This window comes from Molothrus aeneus, chromosome 2, assembly GCF_037042795.1.
Source record: "Molothrus aeneus isolate 106 chromosome 2, BPBGC_Maene_1.0, whole genome shotgun sequence".
Classification (NCBI taxonomy): domain Eukaryota; kingdom Metazoa; phylum Chordata; class Aves; order Passeriformes; family Icteridae; genus Molothrus; species Molothrus aeneus.
This window is the reverse complement of record NC_089647.1, coordinates 67,929,326-67,946,982: the sequence shown is the minus strand read 5'-3', so window position 1 is coordinate 67,946,982 and position 17,657 is coordinate 67,929,326. Positions and strand designations below refer to the sequence as shown.

At 35.9% G+C, this 17,657-nt stretch overlaps 1 protein-coding gene across 1 annotated transcript in view; it reads left to right on the top strand.

Annotated features, from left to right (window-relative positions):
* Positions 1-17,657, top strand: part of MYCBP2 (MYC binding protein 2) — a 175,113-nt gene that overhangs the window by 142,605 nt on the left and 14,851 nt on the right. Inside the window, exons 57-71 of the mRNA XM_066545089.1 lie at positions 2,131-3,777; positions 4,695-4,864; positions 5,603-5,847; positions 6,525-6,692; positions 8,357-8,514; positions 8,928-9,127; positions 9,405-9,554; positions 10,727-10,887; positions 11,494-11,650; positions 12,250-12,474; positions 13,083-13,148; positions 14,368-14,607; positions 14,746-14,844; positions 15,458-15,538; positions 16,144-16,410. Of these exons, the coding sequence (XP_066401186.1) occupies positions 2,131-3,777; positions 4,695-4,864; positions 5,603-5,847; positions 6,525-6,692; positions 8,357-8,514; positions 8,928-9,127; positions 9,405-9,554; positions 10,727-10,887; positions 11,494-11,650; positions 12,250-12,474; positions 13,083-13,148; positions 14,368-14,607; positions 14,746-14,844; positions 15,458-15,538; positions 16,144-16,410 (4,034 nt within the window). The remainder of the gene's footprint in view (positions 1-2,130; positions 3,778-4,694; positions 4,865-5,602; positions 5,848-6,524; positions 6,693-8,356; positions 8,515-8,927; positions 9,128-9,404; positions 9,555-10,726; positions 10,888-11,493; positions 11,651-12,249; positions 12,475-13,082; positions 13,149-14,367; positions 14,608-14,745; positions 14,845-15,457; positions 15,539-16,143; positions 16,411-17,657) is intronic.

Below are 17,657 nucleotides of genomic sequence, written 5' to 3'. Positions count from 1 at the left end.
CTAAAATGATTGTCATCTTTTCAGGTTTTTTTTCTCTTTTATGAGGCATTCTGTAAAACTTTCAGTCTTAAGTATTTTCTCATCTGGCAGACTGGGAAAAATGTGTATAAAAGTAATTCTAATTTGCATTTCAGAATTTATCACAAAATAAGCATCTCAAAATAGCTCGTGATTAAAACTAGTGAATAATTAAGCTGGAATGGTTGAAATGCTTGGACTGATATTTCCAAAACTTTTTTTTTCTTTTAGCAAGAAGAGTCATTTTATAAACCACAATTTACCATGTTATTTCTTGCCTTCCTATTCCAACTTCCCCCTTCCAAGTGAAAAACAGTTATAGAACTTGTAAAAATGAAGACAGATTAGACTCTGAAAATTTATTAGGATGATAAATACTTGCTATATTCTCATTATATTCTATTGCTTACATTTGATATATTATTCTTGAATGTAGACACAATATTTCTTCTCTGCTCAGAAAAGTATGAAATGCCATTTCTTGGGAAGGCAGAAAAATATTCTAAATTTCAGGCTTGTTAATATTCCAATATAATTCATCCTTCACTTTTTTCCTGTTGCTGTTAGTTTTATTGTAAGGTATTTAAATATGGAAATAGCAAATAAATAATAATTTTTTATAACCTGAGGAAGCATCTTGGTTGCTAAATTTTGCTCAAAAGTTTTCTAAATTTTTCTTGATTGTTTTTTATATTGTGAGAGATAATAGTAGGAAAAAATTGCATCTATGTATTTTCTAGGGTAGGGGTAAGGGTAGGTGATTGAGAACTACATGAAGTTGCTTCAGATCCCACAATGCATAAGGAAGTAGACACTGATTTCACATCTTCTAATACTGAAGATACTAGCTAAAGGTGACTGTCTATCCTGTTCCCACTAGAAATCAAGGCTCAAATTTGCAAATACTCTTTGATTAATTGAAACTTTATTTTTTAACAAATAGTTGCTTTCTCAAAAATATGCCCAGACAAATGCAAATAACCTTTTTAATATCTAGAAAAGAAAAATATTCCTACGTACTGTGTCCTAATTCTGCAGGCTTACTAGGGAAACACTTCTCATGTTTGACTAATGAAAACCCATTCAAATCAAAAGGATTTAACTCTGCATTCAAGATTTTGCAGTAAGGATTTATGGAGAGACAGCTGTATTAACTGCTGCATTGCTTGCCAGTAATTACCGTATTGCTTGGATTAATTTTCAGAATACAATTCTACAAGAGAGACTTGGTTCACAGAGGTATCAGAAGCAGATTGCCTTCATAAGCTACTTTTTGCATATACTTGTTTTGTATGTACCTGTACTAAGCTGCCTGTAGTTCTTGTAGCTCTTGTAGTCTTACAGCTCTGTAGATTAATGTATGTACAAAGTCAATGTGCATAGGAACAATAAATTAGTGCATTGAAGTACGGGGACATCATTGATCAGAGCTGGCCATTTAACTTAGTGGTTGAAAAAAGTGGATTTCTTGTTTTGGGGGAGTTTAAGTGTTTTTATAGCTGAACATGGGGTAGATTTTGAACTTGAAAAAGTAGATTCCATAGATTACCCATTTGAGTCATTTTGAGCATAGTTGCAAGCCTCTTGTCCAATTTGCCTTACTAACATTGTTTACTTGCTACAATTCCTGGCTTTTGAGCATTGAAGAAAATAAATCTGGCAGTACATTTGATCTCTATTCAAGAGAGATATACATTATACATGTGATCATCTCCTGATGCAGTCAGCCTGTCACACATTGAGATAATAAATAGTCCCTGGTTTCTGTTGCAACTGTGGTAAACTTAGTTAACTCTGGAATTTCACCTAAGGATGTAAATTGTGCTTCCTTTACTGTTTTGTAGAAAGAGTGAACTGTGGCTTTTGATAACGTCCATAGTAGTGTTTTCTCTGTAAAAACTTCCTAACGCTTGTTTCTGTGTACCTTTGGGAAATGAAATGTATCAAAAGTATTCTAGGGGGAAAAAGATCCCTTCATGTTTCCTTTCATTTTGATGTGAACAGAAGCATGTGTTTGATATTTATCTTGTGTTCAGGTCTTCAGTCTTTGTTTTGTACTATTGAGGGTGTCACTGTCAGCATGTAACAATTCAATTATGAAACATTATGCAGGTGACCGAATGAATTTCACAGGAGCTGCTAGACCGATTTCTCCAGCAGGAAAATCAGACATGGCATCCAAGCACAGAGCGGACTGCAGGTCACCCAAGCTTGACGTGCGAATGAACCGAGCCGCTGCCGAGCAGAAGAAGCCCAGAAATACCGATGGCTTATCAGCCAGCGAGTGCCTGATGCTGAAATCAGACGCCGCAAAGTTGCGCTCAGACTCCCACAGCAGGTCTTTGTCGCCAAATCATAACACTTTGCAAACACTAAAAACTGATGGAAGAACAACTCCTGGTCTGAGAGCTGAATCTCCGGCGCCAGGAACCCGGTCAACTTCTCCAAAGACAAAGACACTTACAGGCATTAGATCTGGTGCTAGTTCTCCGCGATCCTCGTCACCCAATGACAAAACAACTCTACCTCAGAAAGCTTCATCCCCTGTAAAAACAAAGCTTGATCCTCCTCGAGAGCGCTCCAAATCAGATTCTTACACTTTAGATCCAGACACCCTTCGCAAAAAGAAAGTGCCGCTAACAGAACCCTTAAGGGGGAGGTCCACTTCACCCAAACCAAAAATTACTACAAAAGATGGAAAACCTGCACCAGAAACTGAAAATAGAGCTCCTTCCCCTCATGTCGTACAAGAAAATCTTCACAGTGAGGTAGTTGAAGTCTGTACTTCAAGTACTTTAAAGACTGACAGCATTACAGATACCACCTGTGAAGACAACACTGAATTCAGAAGTCTGGACGATGGTTCTAATAAAGTTCATTTCAGCATTGGAAAAGCACCACTGAAGGATGAGCAAGACATGAGAGCATCTCCAAAAGTGAGCCGTAAATGTGCTGGCAGGCACACAAGACCCAAAAAGGAAAAATCCAACTTCCTTTTCAAAGGAGATGGATCAAAGCCCATAGAGCCTGCCAAGCAAGCAATGTCACCTTCTGTTGCAGAATGTGCTCGAGCCGTATTTGCCGCATTTCTTTGGCATGAAGGAATAGTTCATGATGCTATGGCGTGCTCATCTTTCTTGAAGTTTAATCCAGAACTGTCCAAAGAGCATGCACCCATACGAAGCAGTCTTACTCAACAACCTGCAGAGGAAAAAGAAACCAAGTTGAAAAATAGACATTCATTGGAAATATCATCTGCTCTTAACATGTTCAACATCTCACCTCACGGACCAGACATATCTAAAATGGGTAGCATCAATAAAAACAAAGTCCTCTCAATGTTAAAAGAACCACCTCTGCATGAAAAGTGTGAGGATGGAAAAACTGAAACTACCTCCTTTGAAACATCCAGTCATCACACAATGAAATCCAAGTCTCCTCTTCCATTAACACTGCAGCACTTAGTAGCTTTCTGGGAAGATATTTCTTTAGCAACTATTAAAGCAGCTTCCCAAAACATGATTTTTCCAAGTCCTGGTTCTTGTGCAGTCTTAAAGAAGAAGGAAAGTGACAAAGATAACAAGAAAGCCAAAAAGGAGAAAAAGAAAAAAGAAAAAGTTGAGGCTAGGCCAAGGGGAAATCTTTTTGGTGAGATGGCCCAGCTTGCAGTGGGAGGACCGGAAAAAGATACCATCTGTGAGTTGTGTGGAGAATCCCATCCATATCCAGTGACTTACCACATGAGACAAGCTCATCCAGGTAAGACTCCATATTTTTAACTCCCATGTCCATCCATAAAGTATATTTCACACACATGATTTGGTGTTAGCTGCTGTTAGGAAAATGTCAGGCTATGCTTTCTATTATATACACTAAATTGTACTTGCGTACAGATCAGTTGCACATCTTTGTGTATAATTTTAAGTAGTTAGGGATCCAAAGTTTCTATGTTGTTTGAAACAAGGTCAAAATAATGCTCTGACTTTACAGTAGCTCTTCAGAAACATGCTGTGTTTTACAATTTAGGATTTGAAGCTGTGCTGAAATAAAAAATGAGATTGGTCAGTTAGAGTTTCTACATTGACAGAAGTTTTCTGTTACTGTTCTACTGTCAAGAGTAGGAAACTTCTATCTGCTGTGTCAGTACTGGGTATCAGTGATTAATATTTTTTATGTACTTGTTGGTCTCTACTTTTTTTTAGCTCTGTGTGTGCAAAGTTAAAGTCCTGAATCTTTCTGAGAAACTCTAATCAGCAAAAGAATACCCTCCATTCCTTCTTGAGTTTTGTTAGCTAGGAGGCGAGATTTTTGTGTTTGTTAAATTACAGATATTGTTGGCTAACTTATAATACTCACCTTAACTATAACTTAGCTGTCTGAATAGGGATCTGTTCATGCTTTGGATAAGTTCTTTATAAAAGAACTTATTAAACCATTAAACCTATAAAACCATTTGTAGTCCATTTGTATTCTTTAGACACTGGTGGGACACATGGACAAGAACAGAGAAGAACCTTGTTTTGTAACCAATTCAGACATACAGAAAAATAAAAAATTAGGCCAGGAAAAGGCATGCATCTTCCTTTCTTCCCTCTTCATCCCTCTTTTAGAGCAATAAATAACAGAGTAAGAATCCTGCATTTGAAATCAGTTGTTCCCACCTTTCCCCCATGTAGGCTGTGGCCGCTATGCAGGTGGCCAAGGGTACAACAGCATTGGGCACTTCTGTGGAGGATGGGCTGGGAATTGTGGCGATGGTGGCATTGGAGGGAGCACGTGGTATCTGGTGTGCGATCGGTGCAGAGAAAAGTATCTCCGTGAAAAGCAAGCAGCAGCAAGAGAGAAGGTATTTTCAGCTCTTATGTTTAACTTTCTATCTGATTAGTAGTGCTGTCTTCACAACTTGAAAAGAAGGGCTAGTTTAAGAAATTTGGACTTTCATAATTTGGGAATATTGTCTTACCCTCATTGTTAGGTTTAAGATAATGAAATAGAAACTTCACTGTGTTCAGACCAGTTTTCTTCCCTTCAGATGATAGTGTGCTCAAATTTGTAAAGTAATTTTATTTTTTATCCCAGTATAACCACAGGATTGAATGTAATAACTTTAAGTATCTGTCAGTTTATTTCATTTTGAATGGTTTTATTTATTTGCTAAAATGAGGGCTGTTTTAACTTCATGTTTATAGTTTTTAAGTGATCCCAATAATCCAGATCGTTGCATACAAGATGCCACTAGAGGTGTTTTTAATGGAAATAGTACAAAAGGTGTTTTTCTTGTAGTGGTCTTCAAGGACTAATTTGAAATCTTGCTCAAAGTATGCAAATATGTTGATGCTAATGATGCTAATTTAACTTTATTTTTAAACTAAACTTTTTGAAACTATTTGCACACAAAATTAATCTTGAGGCAAATGTCAGAACTATCAAACTATTAAATGTTTGCGAAGGTAGGAAAGTAATAGAAATGTGTTTTGTCATAGGAGGCATTTTACAAAAGGTAGAATTCAGCAGCTCTATTATGAGATAGGTCATCAGGTTTTCCTGTGGTGAATTCAATTATGCCTTATTTAAATCTATCTAGATTAAGCAATCTAGGAGAAAACCAATGCAAGTTAAGACACCTCGTGCCTTGCCAACTATGGAAGCTCATCAAGTGATTAAAGCCAATGCACTGTATTTACTGTCGCTGAGTAGTGCTGCTGAGCCCAGTATCCTCTGCTATAACCCTGCAAAAGCATTCCAATCTCAACTTCCCAGTCTAAAAGAAGGAATTTCTGAAGACTTTCCCATTAAGATGCCATGTCTCTATCTACAGACATTAGCAAGGTAATTAAAGGACATGTATGAATATTGATTTTAACACTCATCTATGGAGAGTATTGTATAAAATGGGTGTGTAAACTAAACTAAAGCTTACATAGAAAAAGACATATTTTCCTAGTTCTTCATGATGTTTTTTTCTTCTGTCTGTTTTGATCCATGATCCTGTTCAATCTTTTAGATTGTATTTTCTCCTAGAGTCAAATATGCCCTAGTAGCTTTCAGCTAAATATTTTATAACAGTTCAGTTTCTGTCCAAAGAATTCAGAATTTTCCAAAGAGTTTAACTTAGTGTGTTAGTAGCAGACATATGTGCTACTTTTTTCTCTTCACAGTTAAAAATAATAAAAAGGAAACAAGAAGACTTGGGCTTTCTTGGAAATTCTTAGTAAATTTCACTGTAGTGTCTCATGTTTATGTTGGGTAGACTTTTGGACCTAAAATACATTCTGGAAATACCTACTAAAAGACAGAAAAGGGTGATCCCCACTGCCTGTTGGTTGAGAATGCCACTCTATCTTCCATGAACGTTTCAAAGTCACAACGAGCTTAAAAGCATTAGTAGGTGAAGAGTACATGACTAGCATTGGCTGATGAGGTGTATCAGCAAACAATTTTTGTGTATGTTTGTGTTTCAGCAATTTTTAATCCTAATTCTAATTTAAAAATCTCATTTGGTTTAGACATCATCATGAAAATTTTGTTGGGTACCAGGATGACAACCTGTTCCAGGATGAGATGAGATACTTGCGGTCAACTTCAGTACCTGCGCCGTACATCTCCGTTACGCCTGACGCAAGCCCAAATGTCTTTGAAGAGCCAGAGAGTAACATGAAATCTATGCCCCCAAGGTACTTCCTTGTAATTCTAGGTGCTACATACAAATGTTAAAGCAGTAGCATAACACCAATTAAAAAAACAAAAGGAAAACATTGCTGAAGTTAAGAAGCTAAAGTATCAGATCAGTTTCTGAAATGGCAGCATAAAAGCCAAAAGCCTATGAAGCTGTAGTTAGGAAATTTTCAGTGGATTATAGCATATCAGGTGTGTATTTTCAACTGTTAGCAGTGAAGTATGTTTGAATATGTAAATATGCAAGGAATATACAAATCAGAACTGAAACTTTTTACTGTACTTCAATTACTTGTCTCTAGAAAGATCCTGGGTTTACAACCCAAATACAAAAAAAATTTGTTCAGTTGATAAGGACTCTTAGCATACAGGGAAATTTATCCATAGCCTCTATTTCAGGCCTGCTTATTTCCCCATAGAGAAAAATTCTCCAGAATCTACAGAACTGAAGAAGTGATCTAAAGATCAATAATCCAAGGACTGTAACTATTGCAAATTCTTTGAAAATGTAGCAGGTTTTTTTGACTTTATATCTGTACTTTACCACAACTGATTGAGTGCAGGCTTTTTGAAAGGAAGTAGCTGTTGTTCTTTCAGGATTTCATTCTGAAGGGAAGCTTGAACAGGAGGAAATTTCATTGCCTGACACTTTTCAAAGCAAATGCTGCTGCTTTGTTCTGTGGGACATAAAAATGTCACCGAAGAAATGATAATGCTGTCTAGGACCAAGAGTGCTAGATGGTTTCTGTCAGGTTAAGCCACTTTCTTGTCATGTAATGTTTACTGTCATCTAATTCAATCAGGTATAAAAATTTTTGTTTCACCAGGGAAAAAATGGCTCTTACTATTAATAATAGTTCAGAATCTACTTAGCTGCTCAGTGTTCTCAGATGTCGGTGATTCCTCATATTATAGTGAGGATGTAATGGAGAGAAAATTTGCTTTTTATCTGTTTTTATTCAATTTGTTGTATTTCATACTGACTGCACAAATAGTTTATTGGAATACTACAATCTATAATGTAGTCTTTTCAGAAATAGAACTTTTCTAACAAAACTCCTTAAGAGTGCATCGTATTGGTATATTCCTTTATTAAAACTGTGGACACCATGGTCTCCTGAGGCCTATAGGGACAGCATAAGCTGGGAGTCCTTCTGCAGACTGTAAGAAGTCCACTGAAGGTAAGGAGTAAAACATGTCAGAGGTATAGCTGTAGCAATTCAAATTTGACTTTAAGGCTAATGATGTTAGAAACGATTACTTCACATAAAGTTCTAAATTTCAGTTGGCTTGCGTATTAATAATTCACTTCATAGATGTTTTCACATGCATTCTCAGGAGAAGTTTGGTCTGAAACTTCAAATTAGGCATGATCTGAATGTTTTTATTTCTCTAAAAGAAATATCTAAATTCTTGGAACTCATCATGTTCATCATTGCATTTGTTTATAAAGCACTTGCATGCTTTTTCACCATGTGTAATTCTAATACGTGCTCCTTCCTTTCCAGCATTTAAACAGTTCTTAGGTACATAAGACAAAGTTTCATGCAGTAGTAACATTGTGATTATGAAATGCATGTATCCTTATTAATTATTGGTGTATGATTCAGATACACTGTATGTATTTGCTAATGAGTGTATTACTTCACTGATTTCTTTGTAGTTTGGAAACCAGTCCAATCACAGATACAGACCTTGCAAAGCGCACAGTCTTTCAAAGATCATATTCAGTTGTTGCATCAGAATATGACAAACAGCACTCAATTCTGCCAGCACGTGTAAAAGCAATCCCCAGGAGACGAGTCAACAGTGGAGATGCAGGTAAGAGCACAAAGAGCAGAAGCAGGGAAAAATGATTCAAGGATTTGCAATTCTTTTTGGAAATTGTAGACAAATATATTTTTTATAAATACATGTAGTGACTTTTTAGTTATAAAACAAAATAATAGTAAACAGGTGTTTAGTAATCAGCACAGAATTAGCCTAAAATTGGATTAGGATTTACTGTAATTCTAAAATTTATAGTGCATCTTCTGTGCCTGTTTTAAAAGCGAAGGTGGTATTTTCTTTCTCAGTTGAAGCATCATTTTTCCATATTGCTTTTTTAATGCAGTTTTCTCTCAGAAAAAAAAATAATTTCTAAAAGTGCTTTATTGCTTTTCATTTTTACTGTGGCTATAAAATTGAAATGCACAAGGAATCTAATGTATGCATATTTTTATGCTTTTAAATAGAAGTGGGGTCCTCTCTCCTGAGACATCCATCTCCTGAACTTTCTCGGTTAATCTCCGCCCACAGCTCTCTTTCCAAAGGAGAGAGAAATTTCCAGTGGCCAGTATTGGCATTTGTAATCCAGCATCATGATCTGGAAGGACTTGAAATAGCGATGAAACAAGCCTTACGGAAATCTGCTTGCAGAGTCTTTGCCATGGAGGTATTCATGTACTGATGGCTCCTGTATGATTAAAATAATGTGGCGTTAAATTCTACTTTGGAAATTTGTTTTAAGATTATGCTCTGTTGGCTGTACTATAGTTGTCATCTAAATAAACTGTTTTAGCTACAGAGCAATAATGTCTTACTTGAAGACTTTTGCATTATTATTTGCCTGTCCAAATCATCATCACCTTCTTCAATAAATGGTCTAGGAAATAGTTTTACTCCAGGTTTGCTTAACCAGTTGGTAACTCCTTGTATGTAATTTGTTTTAGGCCTTCAACTGGCTTCTTTGTAATGTCATTCAAACAACTTCTCTTCATGATATCTTATGGCATTTTGTGGCTTCCCTGACTCCTGCACCTGTAGAGCCTGAAGAAGAAGAGGATGAAGAAAATAAATCAAATAAAGAAAATGCAGAACAAGTAAGTGAGGTTCTGCCAATTTTGTAGGCAAATTAGAAATACTTCCATATGAAAAACAAAACTCCTTAATCCTTCCTCTGTGAAACAGAATCTTAAACTGTAGTTGAATTCATTTTGTAGACATAGATTAGTTTTTCTTCTGAATCATCACTTTCTATGTGCTGATCAATCACGAGGTCTTCTAAAGCAGCATTTTCTAGTATTCTTGGGAAATAAGAAAGCAAAAAAAGCACAAGCACATTGCTAAATTTAAAAAAAAAGTTGCTTTTTATTCCTCCTTTGCCCTGCAATGAGAGAGAAGATAAAATATTTTTTAGAACCACTTTGTGGTTTGGCTTACTATGTCTTTCCGTGTTCTAAGTCCATAGTTAGTTATAAAAAGCATAGATAATTTACGTACTGCTGTGTATGTGTATGTATATAAATAAGTAAGTAATATTATGTGCAGTAGGTATACTTAATTCAGTGATTTAAGAAAAATCTATAGTTCTGAAAATGTAGCCTGCAAAATGGTACAGTCTAACATCCCATACTTCCAAAAGACATCTACATACAACCTATTCTCTAGACTTAGCTCTGATTTAAAATATTATCATGTCCATGATGAATAGCTCAGAAAAAATCATGCTAGTGTTGTCAAGAAGTCAGGATAATCTCTATCACTTCAAATCTCATCCAGTTTTGAAATTAGTTGTTCTGAAATTAGTCTTTTCAGCAGTGTAACCTGGTACACTGCTTGTCTGATACTGACACACCTTAACTAAGAATTATTATTTTCACAGCTCTAATGAAATGCAGCAACTGATAACATCAGCTTAGTGATCAAGTTTGCTATGGGTGGATTTTGCTGCTCAGATAAAGTTAGTTTCAACTGCTGGAATATGTTATTTCTTTCTGGTTTGTTTCTTTGTTTTCGAATTATTGCCATATAATGTTTCACATCTTTAAATCATGAGAAATATGTGGCAGTATACAACACGCTTCTCCAATTCCCTCTTTGAGATTCGTGCGTAACTTACTCCAAAAATTCTCTGACAGGAAGTGCGTTAAGTTCACATTCATTGTAAGATTGTTGCAGTTACTCTTAAAGCAAACAGCAGAAATGTTTTTGTGTACTGAACCTTTTGTCTCAGAAAGTCTGTTAATAACACCCAGATTGCTTTGCCCTGTAGGAAAAAGACACACGAGTGTGTGAACACCCTCTGTCGGACATAGTGATTGCTGGGGAAGCTGCTCACCCCTTACCCCACACTTTCCATCGCCTTCTTCAGACAATCTCTGATCTTATGATGTCTCTTCCCAGTGGTAGTGCATTACAGCAAATGGCCTTAAGGTAAGCACAAATCAAGCAAATTCTTGAAAAGGCTGGAAATGTTGTTTAATTACAGGTTAAAAGATTTTGCGATGTAAACAGGATGCTTGAAAACTTTGTGCGAGAAGGGGTACATCTGTCCTTACCACTAGGAAGGAGATACATAGAAGACACTTAAGTGTTTATACATATAAACAATAGTATAAAAGACTTTGTATAAAGTAATGTACTTTCTTCTAAATTCTGTACAGTGTCCACTATGAAAAAGAAAACATCTAACAGAATAATATGGAAGGATCTGTGTGTATGTGCATGGCTTTTTAGTGCCCTTTGCTCAGAAATCTGTCACCTGGATAGTATCTTTAAACTTTGAGATTTTTTCTGTGTATTTGTCTCAAAGACAAAAAATGAATAACAATGGTTGCATTTACTATTACAATTCTAAGAAAAGTCTATTCCTGCTTTCCTCAAAATGGTGCACTAGAAACACTAGAGATCCTGCAAAATTTGAAGTTAAATGTTTCTAGAAAATAGTTTGAGAAGCAAGAATGTGATTAATAGTTTCACGGGTAAGTGATGTCTTTTGCCAACATTCAAAATTTCAAAGTCAACTAAATGTATTTTCAGGTGCTGGAGTCTTAAGTTCAAACAATCTGATCACCAGTTCCTGCATCAGAGCAATGTTTTTCATCATATCAACAATATTTTGTCTAAATCTGATGATGGAGATAGTGAAGAGAGTTTTAGTATCAGCGTTCAGTCTGGTTTTGAAGTCATGAATCAGGCAAGTATTGCAGCTCTGGCTCAGAAGCAGAGATCATTTGTGAGCAGTCTGTTGTTCCAATGATGATTCTCTTTAAATTAAAAGATTCCTTATTGCAATGTCATAGTTTCTTGAACATATCTCAGTTTAGGATCTTATCCCTGCTCTCATATTTAGCTTTAGAGGTTCAAATATTGACCCTTAGCCTGTATATCACTCAAACCTAAATTTTGGAGGAGTGCTTGTTTGCAAGTGAAGTTTTTGGGGAATGTCATGGAGTCGGTTAACTTTTTAAATATTGTGTACTTTCAGTTCTTCTTTGCTTACATCTTTTTCCTTCTGTTATTCTGAGGAGCATGAATTAATACTTCTGTTTAATATTTTTAAATGCTTTCTTCCATTTAGTAATATATTTAGGCATTTGCTAATATATTCAGCTCTTAGCTATTAATGTTTCCTTTGGCTTAAAGCACTGAATAATTTGAATCAATGAAGGACAAATTTCTTGGAGAGCACAATGTCAAAACAGAAATGTCTGTGTGGTTTTAAAAATTGTAAACCATGCCCATGTATTTGGGCTTACTCTCAAGTATTTTAAAACTTGCCATTTGTTTTTACAGGAACTGTGTATAGTAGTTTGTCTGAAAGACCTAACCAGCATTGTTGACATTAAGACATCAAGCCGACCTGCCATGATTGGTAGTTTAACAGATGGGTCTACAGAAACATTCTGGGAGTCAGGAGATGAGGACAAAAACAAAACTAAAAACATCACCATCAACTGTGTAAAAGGAATCAATGCACGTTATGTTTGTGTTCATGTGGACAATTCCAGAGATCTTGGGGTAAGAGGAAAATAAAAGTGTCTCTCATAGAAGGTGCATAGTCCAAGCTGTATGTGTTTATCAATGGAGAAGTGCTGTTTTCTTTGTCAGTTCATAATTCTAATGCAGAAGTTCACATTTCAAAGTGAAGTTTTTAAGTCCTGTGATTAGAAAGCAGGAACTGTTACGATCAGACCAGTCTGTCTGAATTTACAGTTACATAAAACTGAAACTGGGAAACATAATTCTTAGTGGGATGTTCTATTTCAGATTCATTTTCAAACATTTAATTCTTTTAAGTTACTTTTTCTTGCTCATGGTTTCTGCAAAAGCATTGAAATAAGGAGCTGTCATAAAATCCAAATTTTCTAGACCTTTTACATCCTTTTTTATTGATCTGTACAGTCATGTTACATATATATCTGTATTTCAACTAAAGCTTTCAATACAAAGAGCAGACTGTGTTAGAGAGCTGTGTTTTGGAATTCTTTGTCCTTGATTTTCATCATGGGGGTTTTTTTGTAATGAAGCAATTTTTTATATATGTTAATATATATATTAATACAGAAGAAGTAGTCAGAAGTGTCTCAGTTAAAGTGTTTCATTCTTATTTTGCTTGTTTGTTGCAGAACAAAGTGACCTCCATGACCTTCTTAACTGGCAAGGCAGTAGAAGATCTCTGCAGAATAAAGCAGGTAAACATTTTAACAGTTGACACAGAAAAATTGCTGTCATTTTTTGTGCATATATCAGAGATTTTTCTGAGCATATAGTTTCCATTTCTTACAGTAGATAAATTACTTAGCAAATATCAGACATCATAATAAGCCTTGGAAAATACTGTATTATTAATGACAGAATTCAGTTATGTATACTGACTATTGATCAAGCTTTTACTCTTCTGCTGAAATAGAACAGGGTTATGTAAAGTGTTCTTTAAATTAATTTAGTTTTAATTACTAAAATATGGTAACTTATCCTTTCAGCTGGAGGTTTCCCAAAAAAACTCCCAGAACACAAGCAGGGACTGATTCAGCTTTGCTTCCTCTTTGCTCTGACACTTTTCCAACAGCTTTTTACCTTCCAGCACACCCACATACTATATCCTGTCTCATGGTATTCAAACAATAAGTTAGCCTTGTCTGCTGCAGCACAGTTCAATGCAGACTCTGAGAATTAATGTAGAAATTGGCAAAAACAAATATTAGCTTGATCATTAATGAGCCTGTGGATAGGAGAGAAGGGCTCACTTGGCTCAGGGCTTGGGTTTCTCTGAGTAGTGATGTGAGGCACTGCATCCTATCAGTGCTTGGTTTCCAGTAGTGACACTGCAGTTTCATATGAAATATATGATTTCATATAGCATTATTTATGTTGTTTTGTTTTTAACAGTACTTATTTTGAAATCCACTTAATGTGATACAGTTCATCTCCCTTTTTCACAGCTAAGTCCTGCATGTCTTGGTGTAAGGGTAGCAAATACTGACTTCCAGAGAGTAACAATTTCTTTGGCAGCGGTTTGTGTGAACAGAGATGAAATAATTTATGAAATGATAATTGTGTGTTATATTTTCATTTAAATTATAGAGGCTGTTTTTTTTTTTCCTAAGAGTAGTGTCCAAAGACTAGTTTTAAGAGTTGTTGTTTTTAATATATGAACTGTTGCTTTGAGGATAAAAGAGATAGGTAGGCCACTATTTCTAATCAGCTTTACAGATAAATCTGAAATGGCTATATGTCACTTTTTAATCTGAACTCGAGAGGTTGAATATTTTTATCATTAAATATAGGTCTTACTACTCAGGTTGAGATTTTCATTCCAAGCACAGTATTTGTTACAGTGATATATATGATGATAGGTGACTTTTTGTTTGATGTAATGTCAGTTTCCAACTTTATATTCCTCTTTAATAGGTAGACTTGGATTCAAGACATATTGGCTGGGTAACAAGTGAGCTTCCTGGGGGTGATAATCACATCATCAAAATTGAATTGAAGGGTCCGGAGAACACACTAAGGGTTCGACAAGTAAAAATTCTTGGATGGAAGGATGGTGAAAGCATTAAAATAGCAGGCCAGATTTCTGCAAGTGTGGCTCAACAAAGGAACTGTGAATCTGAGACACTGCGAGTATTCCGACTTATAACATCCCAGGTGAGATTTTAATGAGGTGTTGTACAGTGAAAGTTACTGTGAATTGTAGACTTTAAGTGCTTTATGTTTTAATGGAAAATGTCACAGCTGCACAAGTTTATCTTTGAGATATGCTGATTATCATTGTCTTTCTTCCAGGTATTTGGGAAACTTATTTCTGGAGATGCTGAGCCAACCCCAGAACAAGAGGAAAAAGCACTGTTGTCATCCCCAGAAGGAGAAGAAAAAGTACACAATGTATTTATTTGTATTCTATCAATAATACTTTGCTGAAAAAAATTATCCAGGATGATTTTCAGTATTTGTTCTGTTTCTTTTGCTGCATAATTTTTAGATCAAAACAGAAGTAAAAGGTTGCAATTGCTTATTTTTAAAATATCATAGTGTGTTTTTAATACTAAACCATAGTGTGTTTTTTTAAAATAAATTATAACTGAGGCATATGTATTTAATGGAAACACCATAGTAATGGTGATGCAAATTATGCCTACAATTAGAGAAGTACTTAACAACTGTAGTAATGGTCAGCCTGAAAGTCCTGGCCATTATCTTTTGCTTCAAGAGAGGCTCTGTTAATATGTTAATATGAAAAAGTATGAAGAAACTGCACTCCACTTGTTTTGTCTATTATTTCATTTGATGCTTAAATTCCTCTCACAAAGAGAAAGTTAATACATTGATAAGGTATTTATTAAGCATAGTTAAATTGATCTTGGTTATATATCTTCCTGTAAAAAAAGCTACTAACTTATAAAACACAGTTTGTTGATACATTCCATGTTAATTGCTGCAGTAAGTGGGAAGTATTCTTGAAACTTTTGATCTAATATTAAACATGCTTTTTATGAAGGCAACATCAGATGCAGACCTGAAGGAGCACATGGTAGGGATCATATTCAGCCGGAGCAAACTGACAAATTTGCAGAAACAGGTTTGTTCCTTTTGAAATTATTTGAGGATTAAATATTGGTATCTTTTAATAAATAAGCTCAATTTCAGTGAATATTGCTATAAAGATTTGTTCAATAATAGAGCTGTTGATTAATTTTGTAATTTTTTAGTTTAATAAGTTAAGCAGAATCTACTCTTCTGTCACTCATCTTAGCAAACATTGTAGTCTTCTAAAAATGCTTTTTACCATGCTATTGCTTCTAAAATTTTTAAGCTTTCTGGTTATTAAACTGAAGAAAAGACTATTTTAAGAAGTGCTTTTTATTTCTGTGTCTTGAGTCAATGTATTTCTTAGGGGGTTTATGTGGAGTGGTTTTTTTGGCCTGAATTCTATGTAAAAAGTAAATTAAAAGACAGGATCTGAAATAAAATTAAAAATCATTTCGATTTAATTTTCCATAACATAGATGAGCAAACTCAGCATTTTATTCTTCATTTGAATTTATGCTAAAAAGTAATTTAAGCACAGGCCAAATTCCACGGGTTTCCTATTTTAGCCATACTTGTGGAGGTACCTAAACCACAACGTTTTGCACTCGCTACAAGTTTTTAAGAGCTGCCGTGCGTTTGGCTTCTGTGTGGCAGGTGTGCGCGCACATCGTGCAGGCCATTCGGATGGAGGCGACGCGCGTGCGCGAGGAGTGGGAGCACGCCATCTCCAGCAAGGAGAACGCCAACTCGCAGCCCAGCGACGAGGACGCCGCCTCGGACGCCTACTGCTTCGAGCTGCTCTCCATGGTCCTGGCGCTCAGCGGCTCCAACGTGGGCCGCCAGTACCTGGCCCAGCAGCTCACTCTGCTCCAGGACCTCTTCTCCCTGCTGCACACGGCTTCTCCCAGGGTGCAGAGGCAGGTCAGTGCTGACCGCTCCTCCGGTGCCTTGGTATTGCTGGAATAGTGTCTTCGGAGTACTGAAATCATGTGCTTGGAAAAAATACAGGATTTCTTTTGGGAATTGAAGTGCCAGGTTTTAGGGTGCTTGTTTTTTCTAATGATTACATGGTAGAAATGTCTGTCAGATGAACAGCACGGTGATTTTTCAGTATTTCCTGGTATGTGTATATAATGCCCATGTAGCCTGTGTAGGCAAGATGAGAAGTTTTTAATTACCAGAGTCTGTTGCGGGTCTGGCATGAGTCCTTAGTGTCTGTGTCACACTACTACCCTCAGGCTCTAAGTGTAGTAGTGTGGAACTAGACAGCTCCTTTCTACTCTTGGTATCCTCAAGGTGAGTTTTAATATCTGTTTCTATCTGAATTTGAGTGTTGTCTGTGTGTATATATAGTTATATCCACATACTATATAAACACGTTTTATATATATATATATGTTTGTTTAATAATGCTAATAATATATAAACATATAACATATTTGCATTAGTACAGTTAATGCACTATTTTGCTGCTAGGTGCTGTGCCTTCTTCAGGTGGATTTTAAGTTTCTGTTGCAGAAGTTTTTGTCTCATACTCTTTATTCTTTCTTCTACTGTTTTTGATCTGTTAAAATCTCACATCCCATCTTGCCTGGGGGCAGATACTTAGTAGTTGTGATACATTGCAGATATGTAATGGTTTTTCAAGAGTACATTGAGGACTTGCAAAATTACATATGAAATATTAAGTCCTTAAGCTTTCATCAGCTTTCATGCTGATTTGGACCAAACTTCGCATGACACATGCAATTTTAACCCCAGCTTCACCAGTTGGTAAGGTTTCAAGACAATTCTTGTTGGGTCCACAGCTATTGACACAGCAAAAATAATTCCAGTTAGGCTATCAAAAGGGAAAACAAAGGCATTGGAAAAGAGTATTATAATTCTCAGTACTTCAGGCAAGTTCTTTGTTTCCAGAAGTCCAAAGTGTCTCTAACAGTTCTACCACAGTTTCTGACATCTCAATAATGCATGTGAAGTGGGTACCATGCAAACAAATCAAAGCTGTACAAACATCTGTATGACTCTTATCCTAAGTCCAGTACCAAACGTAATTTTGTTAGCATGTGGAGACTAAGTATTGAGTGAAATCAGTTTTAGACTCTCTGCCTTGTCTTGCTGCTTACATTAATAAATGCTTCGTCATTATATAGAAATATTGCAGAATT